Here is a 15309-nt window from a genome sequence, read left to right on the forward strand (position 1 = left end):
ATAAAATACTTTGCCGTTTTGACCTGAAAACATTTCCGTGTGGATAGATGCATATTTATGTAGTATTTTATGAAAAGAAACTTACTACATCATTTTGAAAGCCCCTTAAAAGAGCAGGATAGAACACTTGAAGGACGTTATATTGCACATATACCAGTGAACTGAAGGTGACGATGATGGCAGTTGCCATATTTGTGCGTCACGCTGAGCATGAGCGCCTGTGTTCATTCTAATCTCCTTCCGTATTACTACTTTTTCCCCACACGCACTTTCCATTGTTTCACTTCTTTGCCACACTTGCCTTTCTTCTCTTCACATTGTTGTTTTATGTATTTTCATCCCTGCCGTCTTTCTCATTATTCTTACCTCCTCCTCTTCATTCTTGGGCTGCTTTAAATTGACTTAGACATAATTGCTTCCAGCAGGCCTTTCTCTCGCTCCATCACGCTGCTGTCTGTCATGTGATGAAGTATGTTGTTAATGGGAGGCTGTGCTTTGGCTCCGCGGAGGAAACCCTGGAAGGACACAATCTTTGCAGTTTGAGCCCCGCGCGACTTGTGACTTGTTCAGCTATGACATCTTAAATTGGTGCTCACACTACTCTGCTCTTCAGCGTGTTGGACTTCATGACACCTTTCTTAAATGGCCGAGGAGGTTTTGATTCCACCGCCTGGAAAAATAACAGCGGTAAGTTGTGTCTGTCAGCGCACTAATCCCTAATGGCTTTGGACTTCAGAACTCTGCAGCTAATAGAATTTACTACCGACTTTCAAACTTGCAGCTGAGCACTAAAAAAAAGACACCAGTGATTGTTAGTGTGTGATCTTTGAAGTTCGTCTTTGTTAAAGGAACCATTTAGACATTTTTTGCAGAGTTGTTTGGATTTTGAAAATCATTGTAAAAGCGTTTGCCCTCTTCCTGATTTGTTTGTCACACTTAAATGTTTCAGAAATATTAGTCCGTGACAACACAACTGAACACAAAATGCAGTCTTTAAATCCACACATACATGGCCCTGTGTGGAAAAAGTGATTGCCCCCCCAATAACATAACTGAGCTCTATCAGTGTGGAAAAAGTTATAAAGTCATTTCTAAAGCTTTGGGACTCCAGCGACCCACAGTGAGAGCCATTATCCACAAGGTTATCCAGTCAAGGTCAGTGTTCATGACTCCACCATAAGAAAGACACTGGGCAAAAACGGCCTGCCAACAGCAAAGACCAAAACCACTGCTGAACAAAAAGAACATTAAGGCTCATCTCAATTTTGACAGAAAACATCTTGATGCTCCCCAAGACCTTTGGAAAAATACTCTGTGGTCTGACGAGACAAAAGTTGAACTTTTTTTAAAAAAGGAACCAATAATTCTGCTGTCTACCAAAAAATCCTGAAGGAGAATGTCCGACCATCTGTTGGTGACCTCAAGCTGAAACCAACTTGGGTTCTGCAGCAGGACAATGATCCAAAACACACCAGCAAGTCCACCTCTGAATGGCTGAAGAAGAACCAAATGAAGACGTTGGAGTGGCCTAGTCAAAGTCCTGACCTGAATCCTATTGAGATGCTGTGGCATGACCTTAAAAAGGTGCTTCATGCTGGAAAACCCTCCAATGTGGCTGAATGACAACAATTCTGCAAAGATGAGTGGGACAAAATTCCTCCACAGCGCTGTAAGAGACTCATTACAAGTTATCACAAACGCTTGATTGCAGTTGTTGCTGCTGAGGGTGGACCAACCAGTTATTAGGTTTAGGGGGCAATCACTTTATCACACAGGGACATGTAGCTTTGGATTTTTTTCTCCTTTAATAATAAAAAGTTTCATTTAAAAAATACATTTTGTGTTGTCATTGACTAATATTTAAATTTTTTTGATGATCTGAGACAAACATGTTTGCCACACTTTTCTCACAAAGAGAAAAGAAATCAGGAAGGGGGCAAACACTTTTTCACACCACTGTATGTTTGTGTGTGTGTGTGTGTGTGTGTGTGTATATATAGATATATATATATATATAGATGTTTTAAAAATACCTTTATTTTTGTTTATCATTTAGAGAAAAAGTCCTAAAAAGACAAAACTGTGTCATCTTTGTGTCATAAGTGACAAAGCGTATTGTTATTAGTAATATCAGCATCAAAGGTACATTTTTTCTTGTCACACTACCTAATTTTTGCTGGGTTTTTTTTGTTGTTGTTTAATTTTATTTCTACAATGTTCTGCAGGCCAAAACGAGCTGTTGGCCACAAATGGCCCTGGTCTGCAATTTGGAAACCCGTGCGCTAAAGCTTCATTTTCAGCTGGTGCATTCTGCTGCTAGGAATCTACAGTATTTATTGGACCTTGTGATCATTTTTTTTTACAGTTGTCTTTGCTGTCACCTGTTGGTTGTTTAGTTTATGTTGAACAAAGTTTCTTGAAGTACATCACAAGTTTACATTTACACAATTCAACGTACAGTGGTACCTCGGTTAACATCCGTCCTGGTTAGTGAGTTTTTCAGTTAACAACCAAAATACTTGCTGAAGTTTTCCTTGGCTTGCGTTCGCCCGCTTGTTTCGCGTCCAAAATACCATCCAGTTTGTTTACATCGCCATCTTGGGTCACACGGCCAAGATGAAATCTTGCGATATTTTCACGTGATCGTGCAATGCATTGTGGGCCACAGGCGCCATTTTAAGTTGTTTATATCAGAATTGTAGAGAGATACACAATGTAACAAACACGTTGATCGCACAAAAGAGAAAGGCGATGGACTGTACCGAGACAAGGGTGCAATACCTCTGAATTTTAAGAGAACACTGTTTTAATTTCAGAGGTACGTAAATGTGACAGGAGTGTCTCCGTCATCGGCTGCGATGCATACTACTCTGGTTCCCGCGTAACAGTCTATCAACCCGGCGCATCCAGGGTGTTTCTGCCTGTCTCGTTTTACATCCATAGCACTAATTTCTGGTTCCAACAACAACACATAAGCATTGAAACTTACTATAGCATGTTCACGACATCTCGAGTCAAACATAGCCCCTCACCACCTGGCGCACTTCTGCAACGTCACAGCTGTTTTTTGTTTTTTTAGAAAGTTGATATTTAATTTGACATATTTTTTTATATTTTTGCAAATTGTGGTTACAGCAGAATGTGTTTATTTTGTGTTATTTTGTTAAATGATGGTTTTGTGTTTTTTTTCCGCAACAAAACCAGGTAAAAGTGATGTTAAATGTTCAGTTGTCCATTCATTTGTCATTTGTGGTTATTTCAACATCATTTTGTGCATGTAAAACTACAATTATTGTCTCTAAAATGTGTTTTGTGTTAACATTTTGCACGTCTGGAAGAGATAATTGGATTTACATTATTTTCTATAGGAAAATTTGTTTTGGTTAGAGTCTGTTTTGGTTTGAGTCAGAACGTCTGGAACAGGTTACTGACATTAACCAAGGCACCACTGTATCTGAAAAGGAGTAGGAAGAAGCAGAGTTTATTACCCCTTCTCCATGTATCGACAATATAAAGATGTGTAATAGTAAAGTTAATATTGTTATTCAATAATAACGAAAAAATGGATGAATAAATGAGTAAAGTAGACAGTGCAAAGTGCCAAACAATACCTTTATTAAATACTGAATACTTTTTTTCCTTTCATAGTGATGAGAGTGTGCTTGTACTTTGGCAGCGAGCCATGACCTTCTTTGGTAGCCTTGAGGAATGCCAACAATGCCAACAGAACCCTTTCTGAACACAATTCAACTCTTTCACTCCAAAATAAAACCCACAATGTTTCAGCTGAGGTAGTGTTGTCAGCTTACGTCTTACATATACCTATAACTACCACAGCTGAATCTTGTGTGTGTGTATACAGTATATATTTATATTGAGTGGAATTATCTCATTCTAGAGAGAAAATAATGATATTTTAAATATACTTCATCAAGTGTAGTATTTTACCATTGTGCTCGTAAGTTTACACGCACCCATTGTTGTTATGCAAGCCGGCGAGGAGGAATCTACCAGCGTCTCCCAGCTGTCCTCAGTTTAAGTACACGAGGTGCAATCACGAGGTGTCTCAGGTGTTCCTGAGAGCGAGGGTCTGAAACAAACAAAGCCGAACCAGGAAGAACACGGGGACCAAATAATAGGAAGAGGGATGTTACGTTGTTCATGCAAAAATGTATTCTTCACACTCAATAGTGTAATACAAATATACAGAAATGCCTTGTTTATCGTGCTTAATTGGTTCCAGACTCGACCGTGAGGAGGATTCCTTATTAATAAATGGAATATTTTCATAGTTTGAGCATATAAAACCTGTTTGTGACCTTCTAAATACTTATTTGACATTATTAGAGCCCTCTACACATAAACTAACACCCCTATAGTGACCATTTTGGTGAAGCTGTGAGATATTCAGATATATTCAGATCCTGAGATCATCACATGAACCACTCCTAAATGTTTCCTATACATGACTTAAGGACTTGATGAGTTACAATGCAAAGGTGGATGTGACACAAGTGAACACAGTGTTTGGTTAAAATGGACTAAAATAGAAAAAGTTGTACTTTCTGACTGTGTTTTTTTTTGTGTGTCGACAGCATCTGACAGGCTCATTGTTGGCCGTGGCTTTTCTTACTTCCTTTGGGAGTTCCATGCTTTACGGATACAATTTGGCAGTAGTCAACTCTCCGGCTGTGGTAAGACATAATCCTCCGAAGCATATAACGAATTACGTGTTGGCCCCAGGTTCACTGTGTGGCAAACACAAGCGTCAACAAATTATGACCTAAGTTAACCCCAAGACCCCACTCTGTTCCGTGAGCGGAGTTCTGATCGGATTTCGGTGAGGAGGAACATGGTTCTGGTTAGTTGCTGGGGTCACTTAAGTAAAGAGATTGGCTTCAAAAGAGTTCAAAAGAGTAACACATACATTTGCATCACAAAACCGTTGCGAGCAATGGATGGCGGTGAGATGCGGATGGAGACTGCTCTGACGGGAGCGTCACAGCAATCTTCCTCCACTGCGGAACACTTACACAACAATGGACATAACGCGCAAATAACGCGGAGCGACTGGGAGGTCGGACTTTTTTGCGGTTTTGTGATGCAAACGTATTGCTCTTTTGAACGCATATTGTTTTGAGAAGCCAAACTGTGACCCCAGCAACTCACCGGAACTACGTTCCTCCTCACCAAAATACGACCAGATCTCCGCTCACAGAACCAAGTGGAGGGTAAGTCACTGTCGATACACTACACGGTAACACTTAACAATAAGGTACACAAAATTACAGTAGTTAATGAGGAACGACGCTACCTAACCCTAACCACTACTCATTACTTCCTCACTCGTTCTTCATTAGTTCTTCAGTAACTACTTGAAATTTATGTGCCTTAGTCATTAGTTCCTTCGTAGTTCTTCATTAGTTTCTCAGTAACTACACTAAATGTATGTGCTTTAGTTCCTCAGTAACTACTCTACTCTATAGTTCCTCATTAGTTCCTCATAAGTCCTTCAGTGACTACTCAAAATGTATGTTCCTTTGTCATTAGTTCCTCATTACTTCAGTCGTGTGGATGGTCCTTTTTTTTCTACATCGGAGTGGGGGAAATGGGAATTTTCTTGTGTGCGTTCATTCCTATTTCAAATATCTACTTTCGGATAGTCTGCGGATATACAACTATGATTGTTTTTTTGTTGTTGTTGTTCGTTTTAATAAAGTGATTGTTGCTTGCGACCACCTCTTTGTCATTTTCTCAATGTTCGGGCAAAAGCTACAGTATTTTATATCATCAAAAAAGCATCGCAATCTGAGAGATGTGGAACTCGGAAGAGTTCACATAGGGATGATGCATTTTTGCCGAGTATGAGGCTGAAACGAGTACAGCTCGTCATTATCGGTAATCGTGATGACAGAAAATGCTCATTATGTATTCACTCTTCACGCTCTGTGATTGGCCAGTCACCCACAGCGACCGCCCCTCCCTATAGACATGAACACAAATGAATAGCAGCGTAACATCTCAGCTATCAGCAGTACACTAAACACACTGAAATAGCATGCTAACAATGCCAACCGTTAGTGACCAGCTCGGTGGCTGCCCTGGTGCGTTTGTGTGCCCACCTCGCGTCGTAATCGATAGCTACGTTTAATCACATGTTAACTAAAGGAACGAAAGAGAATGGGCACTACTAAAACAGTTTTTTGTACAATTTGTAAAGTGTTTTTTTCACAATATATATATATATTGTAATTTTCAGTTTACATGTAAGTGTGATTTAATCAAGAATAGCAACCAAAATCACTGTGCTGCTGTCTGTCGTCATAACAGAGAGCAGTGATGATGCGTATGCGTCAAATACGCTAGAAAAAATTACACAGTACACATATAGATGAATAATAAACAATAAAAACAGCAACTTCTGATCAATCAATGTCAATTTCGGGCTTAAAATAATGTACCAATTTAAGGCCCACACATTTCCGATTAAACCACGCCCACTTCCGGTCTACAGTATACCCCGCCCACGGATTTGGCCCCCGGGCTTGAGTTTGATTTAAGTGCTTTGGGTTTGAAGTGTCTTTTGTTTTTATCAAACTGTTTTCATTTAGTTTTTAGCTGAAGTTGTTTTAGTTAGGTGGACATTTGTTTATTGATATTTAGCAATTAGAATAGCAACACAAACACAGCCCAGCAGCCCCCAGTAGGCCTAAATGAAAGTACGAGTAGGCCTTGAAATATTAATTTAGTTTTTTTCTAACACCATGACCCAGGTTGAAGTGTTAAAACGTCCACTCATGCCAGGATATTGTACAAAATTGCGTAAAATGTGTTTTAGACAGAAGGATTATTTTTTTGCTCATAGAAATAGCAGGACTGGAGTGTAGTGAGGGAGTATCTTTATGTGAGGGTCTGCTTGTTGTGAGGAATGTGAACTGCACGGGACTTCATTGATTGCATTTCTGTTGATCCAGTAGAGTGGAGACAACATCATACATGATCACATGACATTTGGTGAGTCCACATGAACACAGTAACTGCTCACAGACATTTTTACCCTCAATGGACAATAACGTCTAAAGATGAGTACTCACGCTCACATTGGATTTTCATGTGTAGCAACAAAGTAAAGAGTGAGGCTCTTCCTGACAGCAGTGTGTCATCCTATCAAGCAGTAATTGTCAAACTGTGTGACACATGGGGCATGGCGGACTCATCAGGGAGGATTGCATTTGCTATTTTTGTGGTTTGAAATGTTTTTTTTTTAAATTACACATGAAAACTGCAAACATATTCTAACATATAATAGTCCTTTATTAATTATGTTATCCTTTATTACCATATTGTTATCATATATATTATTTTTCATTTAAATATACACATGTACTATAATTTAACATGTTTTAAATGATAATTATGTCTTTATTATATCACAGATTAGTCATTATTTATTTAGTTAGTTCCTTGGTTTGAAATGCTTCAAAAATGATGTATTATTTATGTGTTTTGTTTTATATATACAGTATATGTATATGTGCATGGCTCAGATCAAGGGTACCTTTGCTGTCTTCAACTTGACTTGAGTAGGATTTGAAGTTGTTGTTCTAACAATGTGTACTATCCCTATCACTCTGACGTTTATAGAGTGAGGAAGCTTACCAAACCATAAATTAAGCCTGTTCATCTTTTTATTTTGCGCTAGCACGGCTATGTTGTAAAAAAGTGTCTATATTTGGACATTGAAATGTTACATGGAAAGCATGTCTACTTTTGTTGTGAAATTAACTAATAATATTTTCTCTGATAATTTTGTCATGATTTCTACTTAGAATTAAAGAATGATGTCTGAAATTGGTTTCTAATGTGTTTTATTCAAATATTCTCAGTGTAAAAAAAACTGTTGTGTAATAATTAGTGAAACATACATAACCTTCGTGTCCACCTGCCGATAAAAATTTTGAAGAGCATAATTCCATGGAAAAACAAACCCCATGACGATTACAATGGTACATATTCATGGAATAATTACTCAACTCTGCAACTAAAGTGATTTTTTTGTGTATAAAAGAGTAAAATAAGATTATTTGAACAAAAGCCTAACACACCCAAATTTCGTGTCCAGCCAGTTATGTACGTACACTTCGAGCTCACAGCGTAAATTGCGTATTGCTAGTAAATATTGAATTAGACAATAAAAAGTGCCTTCTTGGGCCAAACAAAACTTGTATCCTTCTGCCGGTTATTCGCCAAATTCGTGTTCTGCAGGGGAATGTGTCGTCGTGTCCGCCATTTTGTGTCAGAGTTATGAACGTTCAGTCACGACCTCGGAGAAGCAGCATCATTCAATTCAACGAGCAATCGGCGGTTTAACAACCATTGTCAAGTCTAAGGTAAGATTTTTTCATTTTTATATATATTGGAGAAGATCTTTATGCACTTTGAAATGATTTTTTTCATCGGGTGAGTAACAAATTTTGTGTTTATCAAGCAGTGTAACTCATTTTGACAGCCGTTGTTTTTACCTCTCGTAGGTCGCCGTTCGTCTCCTGTGCACGAAGCGGCGAAAAAAACACGCAAAGTGGGCAAAATTATTCATCATCATTAGTCGGATTTTACTTACTTTTGTCCGTTATATTATATGTCGTTGACCTTTATCCAAAACAAATAAATTCTAGCGTTTTCGTTGATAAATTGCTCCGTATTTAACCCGGAAGCGATCGGCGTGTCCCTCATGGGAGGTCAAAGATCGCCTTATAATTTTAGGTCTTTAGCATGATAATTCAAGAACCACTCACTCAGTGCATTTCACTGAATCCTGGCTCATGTTGCCACAGTGCTGCAATGATTAGCTTATATTGTGGAGTTCATAGGTCAAAGTTTATGTCATTACAGTCTTAGGAACGGCTGATGGGATTTGTAGTCTTGGTACTGATACAACAATGGCATGGGAAGGACTGAAGGCCAATTTTTCTTTGCCATATTTTCAGACTTTAACTCAAGATCTAGATTTGTCACTTGTTTTTATTTACTTTATGATACTCTCTCAAATATAAGTTACTTTTTCTAACAAAAGTCAAATCTATGCAGAGATAACAGCAAGAAGTGGACACAGAGTTATGTACTTTACATTTAAGAAAGAGTGAACTTCGGAGGGTTGCTATGGGAAATGGAAGATGTCTCGGGCTCAGGTATGTTGGGTGTGTGTTTTGCAATGTTTGAAGTTTGTGTTGATAACATTACCAAGGTCTATCCACGAGTTTGAAATTTTACCCAAAATGTAACACTTGGGTACCCTTGATCTGAGCCATGCACATATATGTGTATATAAATAGATACACACACACACACACACACACACACACACAGTATATGTAGTACATATACTGAATGGATGGCTCTAGCAGACACCAGGAACCACATCTGACATCTCCGTCCAGAAGAGCACAATACTGGGAACAGCTAAGGTCCTGCACAGAAACCTGAACTCCCATGTCTCAGGTAGAGGACCTGTGCACAAAGAAGATACCTCCCGGATGGGCGGGAACATTTTCTTTTTTAATATATACATTATTAACTGTATTTTCAGGACTATAAGTCTCTCCGGAGTGTAGGTCGCACCAGCCAAAAATGCTTGATGACGAGGAAAAAAAACATATTTTTCTTTCTGCTGCCTGATTGCCATTTTCGGCTGCATATTTCACTACTTGCAGCTTGTAATCTACAGAATATGATTCTCTTTATGGGGCATTTGTGTTCCATTTTCCTCCGTTGTCTTTATAAACGCCGTGTGGCGCTGTAAACAGGCACGCAGACGGAACCACGTGACTCCAAACCATAGCGGAACAAAGAACACATGCACATAAGTCCGTCGTCTTCCGCTTACGAGAAGTGGAATTACGCCTGCGAGTCATTATGATGTATAAGACAAGAAAATATCAGGAGAATGTCGACTTAGGTGAGCCACGTCCGTCGAAATACTCAGATATTATGTTGGCTTGTTGTCTAAGCTCACTTCTGGTCACGTGACGGCGAAGAGGCATCATCATTCTCGTACTGCCGGTACACACGCCCACTATGGAAGCTGTTTTAAAAAAATACCATTTCAGGTCACCCAGAAAGCCCCTCCCGTGTGGATTAGAGGCTGAAACGATAAAATACTTCCCTGTTTTGACCTGGCCAGTGGTCTAGGGGTTAGCATGTCGGCCACACAGTCAGAGTCTGGTTTCGGGAAGACCTGGGTGGAATCTCTGTTGGGCGTTTCTGTGTGGAGTTTGCATGTTCTCCCCGTGCGTGGGTTTTCTCCGGGTACTCCGGTTTCCTCCCACATCCGCCTCTCGCTCTAAATCAGCTGGTACCCTAATGAGAAGAAGCGGGATAGAAAATGGATTGATGTTTTGACCTGAACATTTCAGTGTGGATAGCCCTTCAGTTGTCTATAAAAGTTGATGTTAATTGTAAATTTTCAGTGTTCCAGGAATGATAGGAATAGCAGATATTGGCTGTGATATCGACATATATCGACTGAAAAGAGAGAAACTTATCTCATGTTTAGGTGGCTTTATTTCAGAGCTGGCGCCAACATCTTGTCTCTAGCATAGCGACAGCACAACTGAGAGCTCCTGTCAGGAGTGGCGGATGCCACAGCAGAAAAATAGGATCCCAACACAAGACTAGGGCAACTTTGAAATACAAAAATAAAGTTTAATAACAAAAAGTGTCCACACAGGCAAAGTACAAACAAAGGAAAATCCACTACGGATAAGAAACAAAAAACACTGACAGCAGAAGGCTGTCAGGAAAAAACTAGAAGTAGTAACAAAAAACACTGAAGGCAAACCAACAGGAAACACTAAGGTAGTACAGAGCAGGTAAGTATAAGCACAGGTAACAGGCCAGAAAGCAGGGTAAGGGTAATGGAGCCGGACTGAGCGGGAGCAAGGAACAGGAGGTCAGGAAGTACAATCTGGCAACCAACAGATGCTGCTGCCTTGCTTAAGAGGAGTCCAGATTGCTGATTGCCCGCAGGTGTGCTCCGGCGTCTCCGCCCACGTCGGCCGAGGTGCACTGCGGACATATGGCAGACAGGCGGCAGCAGAGCGGCAAGCAATGTGTGACAGCTCCTCCATACAACAGACATACTCCACAGATTCCTAACACATTAGTGCCATCTAGGGGCATTGAAGTGTAACAACATACACTATGTAACACTGGCACACAAGCCTAGAGCGCCTCTTGTGGTTGTCAGTGTGAAAAAAAAACATATACAGGTAGTTGCCCCGGAGTACAAGTCACAGGACCAGCCCAACCATGAAAAAAAGTGCAACTTATAGTCCGGAATTTTTATTAGATATTATAGTAATTATTAAGTGTATTAGTATTTAATCACGGTTGTTATTTGAATTATTTATATATTACCAATTATTAATTATTATACTTCTTAATAACTTCCTTATTGATTAAAATGTAGTATTGTAGCCCCATTCCCCAGCTATGCTGAACAATGGCCGCCGTATGCGCGTCTTCAGCCTCCCTTTGCTGAGCTTGGTGATGTTTTTGTAAAACTGTAGAATCAACAACAGCATCACAGTATGGTTTACGATGAGAAGCGGGCTGTAGCTATGTGTTCGGAGCCCGTGACACGCTAATCACCCAGGTGGTGACTCCGGGAGAGGCAGGTAGTGTACGGCGGGAGCTGACTTTGACACCACTTGTGACTGCTGTGAGGCGGGGCAGAGCAATACGTGCTTTCACTGTTACTTCTCCAAATACCAGTCCTTACATTTGCCTCTAGCGGGAAAATACCGTAAGCCACAAAGAGGGTTTGGAAAGTCGCCAGATTTAGTGAGAAAATGGCCAAGTTGCCAACAATGGGCTGCGCATGAGATGGGAGGGAGGGGAATCGTTCATAAAAACATCAGAGCATCTATTCTCATCTATTACAAAATAAACAAGATATGATTGAGAAAACGGCCGAACGGTTTCCAGTAACAGCCTGGAGATCGGGATGCCTGGGTTCGATTCTCCCCTGCGCATTTCTGTGTGGAGTTTGCATGTTCTCCCCGTGCGTGGGTACAATGCATAGGTTAATTGGAGACTCTAAATTGTCCATAGGTATGAATGTGAGTGTGAATGGTTGTTTGTCTATATGTGCCCTGCCATTGGCTGGCAACCAGTCCAGGGTGTATCCCGCCTGTCGCCCGAAGTCAGCTGGGATAGGCTCCAGCATGCCCCCGCGACCCTAAAGAGGAGAAGCGGTATAGAAAATGGATGGATGGATGAATAAAAAAACGAAAGAATGCGTCTTGCTGCAAAGACAGTCATGGACAGGACCAGTAGAATGGTTACTGATGAAAATTCAGCACACGCTCTTCAGCAAACAACACTGATATGCAGAATTGTCAACTCTGATGAGCTTTTTTATGTTAAAGTAAACATTTTGTTTTCATTTTAAACAAATACGGGAACCACTGAAAAAGGCTTACAGAGTTCAGTGTTTAAATTATTTCCGCGTAGGCATACATACTGTATGCTCATTGCACTTTTATTTGTTGCAACAGGTAACATTTAAAAAAGCTTACAACTTTGACAAGTTTATAGGCTGTGTAATGCTTTGCAGCTGCAGACTATTTTTTGTTACCGGAAGAGGGAGCAAAATGGCTCTGTTGATGCTAAAGGTTGCCGCGCCCTGATCTATGGGAAGCCCAAGTGTATAACACAGAGTAAGCTTTTCAAGCTCTGGCTTCTTCTTGGCAGCATCACTAGCCACGGACTGGACTGCACTGTATCTGCTTACCGAGGAGACGCTTGACGCCATAAACACTTCCTGCCCCTAACTTTTACTGTGTACCGTGTGGGAAGTCACATGATGCCAAAGTCATTTTCAGTTTGTTTTTCAGTATTCATCTCATATCTCAACATGTGGCAAACTTTACTTCAGTGCAGTTTCTCAATATCTTTACCTCCATTTTGTCGTAGTACATTAAGGACTTCTACAATCTAACCGTGCTGAGCCGCAATGGAACAGGACTCAGCGAGGAGACGCTGACACTCATGTATTCACTCACAGTGTCCGTGTTTGCCATCGGTGGTCTGCTTGGTTCTCTCATTGTGGGAGTGCTGGTCACTCGCTTTGGCAGGTAAGATTTGTTTTTATTTTTAAAGATATTTTTTATATAATAACATAACATAACATAATGTCCAACAAAGAGTCACAAACACACAATAGATGCATTGCTCTCACTCAGACTAGCTTAACTTTCACTTTCACACAAACTTAACTTTCACTTTCCAGGCACGCAAACTTAAGTTTCACTTTCAAGAGTGGCGTGGCACGGTCAGTTAAGAAAAGGATACAGAAGGCACTGATAGCTGTTCGGTTGAGAAAAGATTATGACAAATATGTCCAATTACAAAAGCATCACCATGTCTCTGGACTGTTGAATTGTTTGAATCCTTCTCAAATGTGGTGTCATCAAAATAATCACACACATTTTTATCTATGATGCCTCCAGAAGCGTTACTTACCAGTGTCTCGACTTCATTTCATACATTTTTTTTAAAATTTCTTCCCCTGTCCTGTCCAGCCTTTAAAGCAGATAGAATTGTAGATCTAAATGCCGTCAAGTGCTCAACAGATTTACTCTGCCAGGGAGAAGTGTGATATACACTTCCCCTGTTATACAGAATTTATTTCACTTAGATGCTTGTTATTAAGCAAATGGGGGGGGGGGGGGGGGGGGGGGGGGGGGGGGGGCAAGAGACAAGGACAACAGCAACAACAACAACAGAACAACAGAAACATACAGAACAACATCAGCAAATAAATGTCTGTGACGACTATAAAGACCCTGATGGAAAGGATAAAATAATATCAACAACCACAATGACAATGCTGCATTGAAACAGTCACACATAATTGTAGTCATGAAATGATGAACTATGATAGTAAACAGAATGACAGTGCTGCATTGAAACAGTCACACCTAATTGTAGTCATGAAATGATGAACTAGTGATCACAATGACAGTTCATACATTTCTGATAAACCTGCTTTGACTGACACTCTCCTCACAACACAGACAGCTTCCTTTGTGTACTTGATGTTTGTGGTGTCATTTCAGGAAAGGCACGGTTGTAAACACAACAATGCTGGTTTTTATTGCTGGCTCACTCATGGGCTTCAGCAGAAGTTGCGGTTCACCTGAGATGGTCATACTGGGTCGTTTCATCACAGGAATCCACTCAGGTAATCAGTCACTCCTGCATTCCTTTTCACTTTCAATGGGGAAGTTAGTCTTTCATCCCCTGCTGAATCTTACATTACATCCAAATATCAACAGCAACAAATAAAACGTAGAGTACATTATAGTAGGGCTGCAACTAACGCTTATGGTCTTAGTCCATGAATGGGGTAGTAGAGGTATTTCATCAGTGCTGATCACACCATCCTTAGCCAAGCGGTTCCTCCTGGAACTGCTCAAGTGCGCTCTCAGTACACGGACTAGCAACCCTTACGCCAATAGTCAATCAACTTGCTAGAAGACCTAAACTCAGGAGAATAGTACGCTTGACTGCATCACTCATTGTGTTGTAGGTACATCACTAGGCTTACCGGAGCAATTGTGATTTATGAACTGGTTGGACTCGATCCTTAAATTGCCTGAGAACAGTGCAGTGAGACCTGGTTCTGGTAGGGCATAGTTCTTCACATGGGTTTCCAGCCATGCATGCTTTATACCTTGGAGGGCAGAGGGAGTGGGAACAACCCGAGACGTACCAAATCAATGTGAATAATAAACTCTTAAATGTTGTAGCTCTACAATATAGCTTATAAATGAATTTGTATTGGATCGAGTGAAAGAAGCATTTGATCCTCTACCAACCTGCTTAGTCATGCAGTACGGGGAGACGTTACCCAGGCTGTTGTGGAATGTATGTCATGAATAGGGGTGTGTGTGTGTGTGTGTGTGTGTGTGTGTGTGTGTGTGATCAGAAAGTGCCAAGGAGTTAAGGAGAAGAATGTGGAGAATAAATACTGTACAGTAATCCCTCGTTTATCACGGTTAATTGGTTTCTGACTGTGATAAGTGAATTAGTTGAATGTGATAAGTGAATTAGAGCATAGAAAACTTGTTTAGGACCTTCTGTATACACTTTTTAACATTACTCGAGCCTTGTAAACATAAAATAACACCCATATAGTCACCTTTTCACTCCTATTACCCGATATAATAGACATAATAAAAGAAAAAAAGCCATTTAAGACATAATTAAGACTGGTGCTCATGTGTGTTTCAGTAAAAGTGTTCT

At 40.3% G+C, this 15309-nt stretch overlaps 1 protein-coding gene across 1 annotated transcript in view; it reads left to right on the forward strand.

Annotated features, from left to right (window-relative positions):
- The first annotated feature begins 319 nt into the window (after positions 1 to 319).
- Positions 320 to 15309, forward strand: part of slc2a15a (solute carrier family 2 member 15a) — a 36976-nt gene continuing 21986 nt past the window's right edge. Inside the window, exons 1-4 of the mRNA XM_054797663.1 lie at positions 320 to 687; positions 4596 to 4694; positions 12976 to 13136; positions 14121 to 14245. Of these exons, the coding sequence (XP_054653638.1) occupies positions 643 to 687; positions 4596 to 4694; positions 12976 to 13136; positions 14121 to 14245 (430 nt within the window). The 5' untranslated portion in view covers positions 320 to 642. The remainder of the gene's footprint in view (positions 688 to 4595; positions 4695 to 12975; positions 13137 to 14120; positions 14246 to 15309) is intronic.

Source organism: Dunckerocampus dactyliophorus, chromosome 13, assembly GCF_027744805.1.
Source record: "Dunckerocampus dactyliophorus isolate RoL2022-P2 chromosome 13, RoL_Ddac_1.1, whole genome shotgun sequence".
In the NCBI taxonomy this organism is placed as follows: Eukaryota; Metazoa; Chordata; class Actinopteri; order Syngnathiformes; family Syngnathidae; genus Dunckerocampus; species Dunckerocampus dactyliophorus.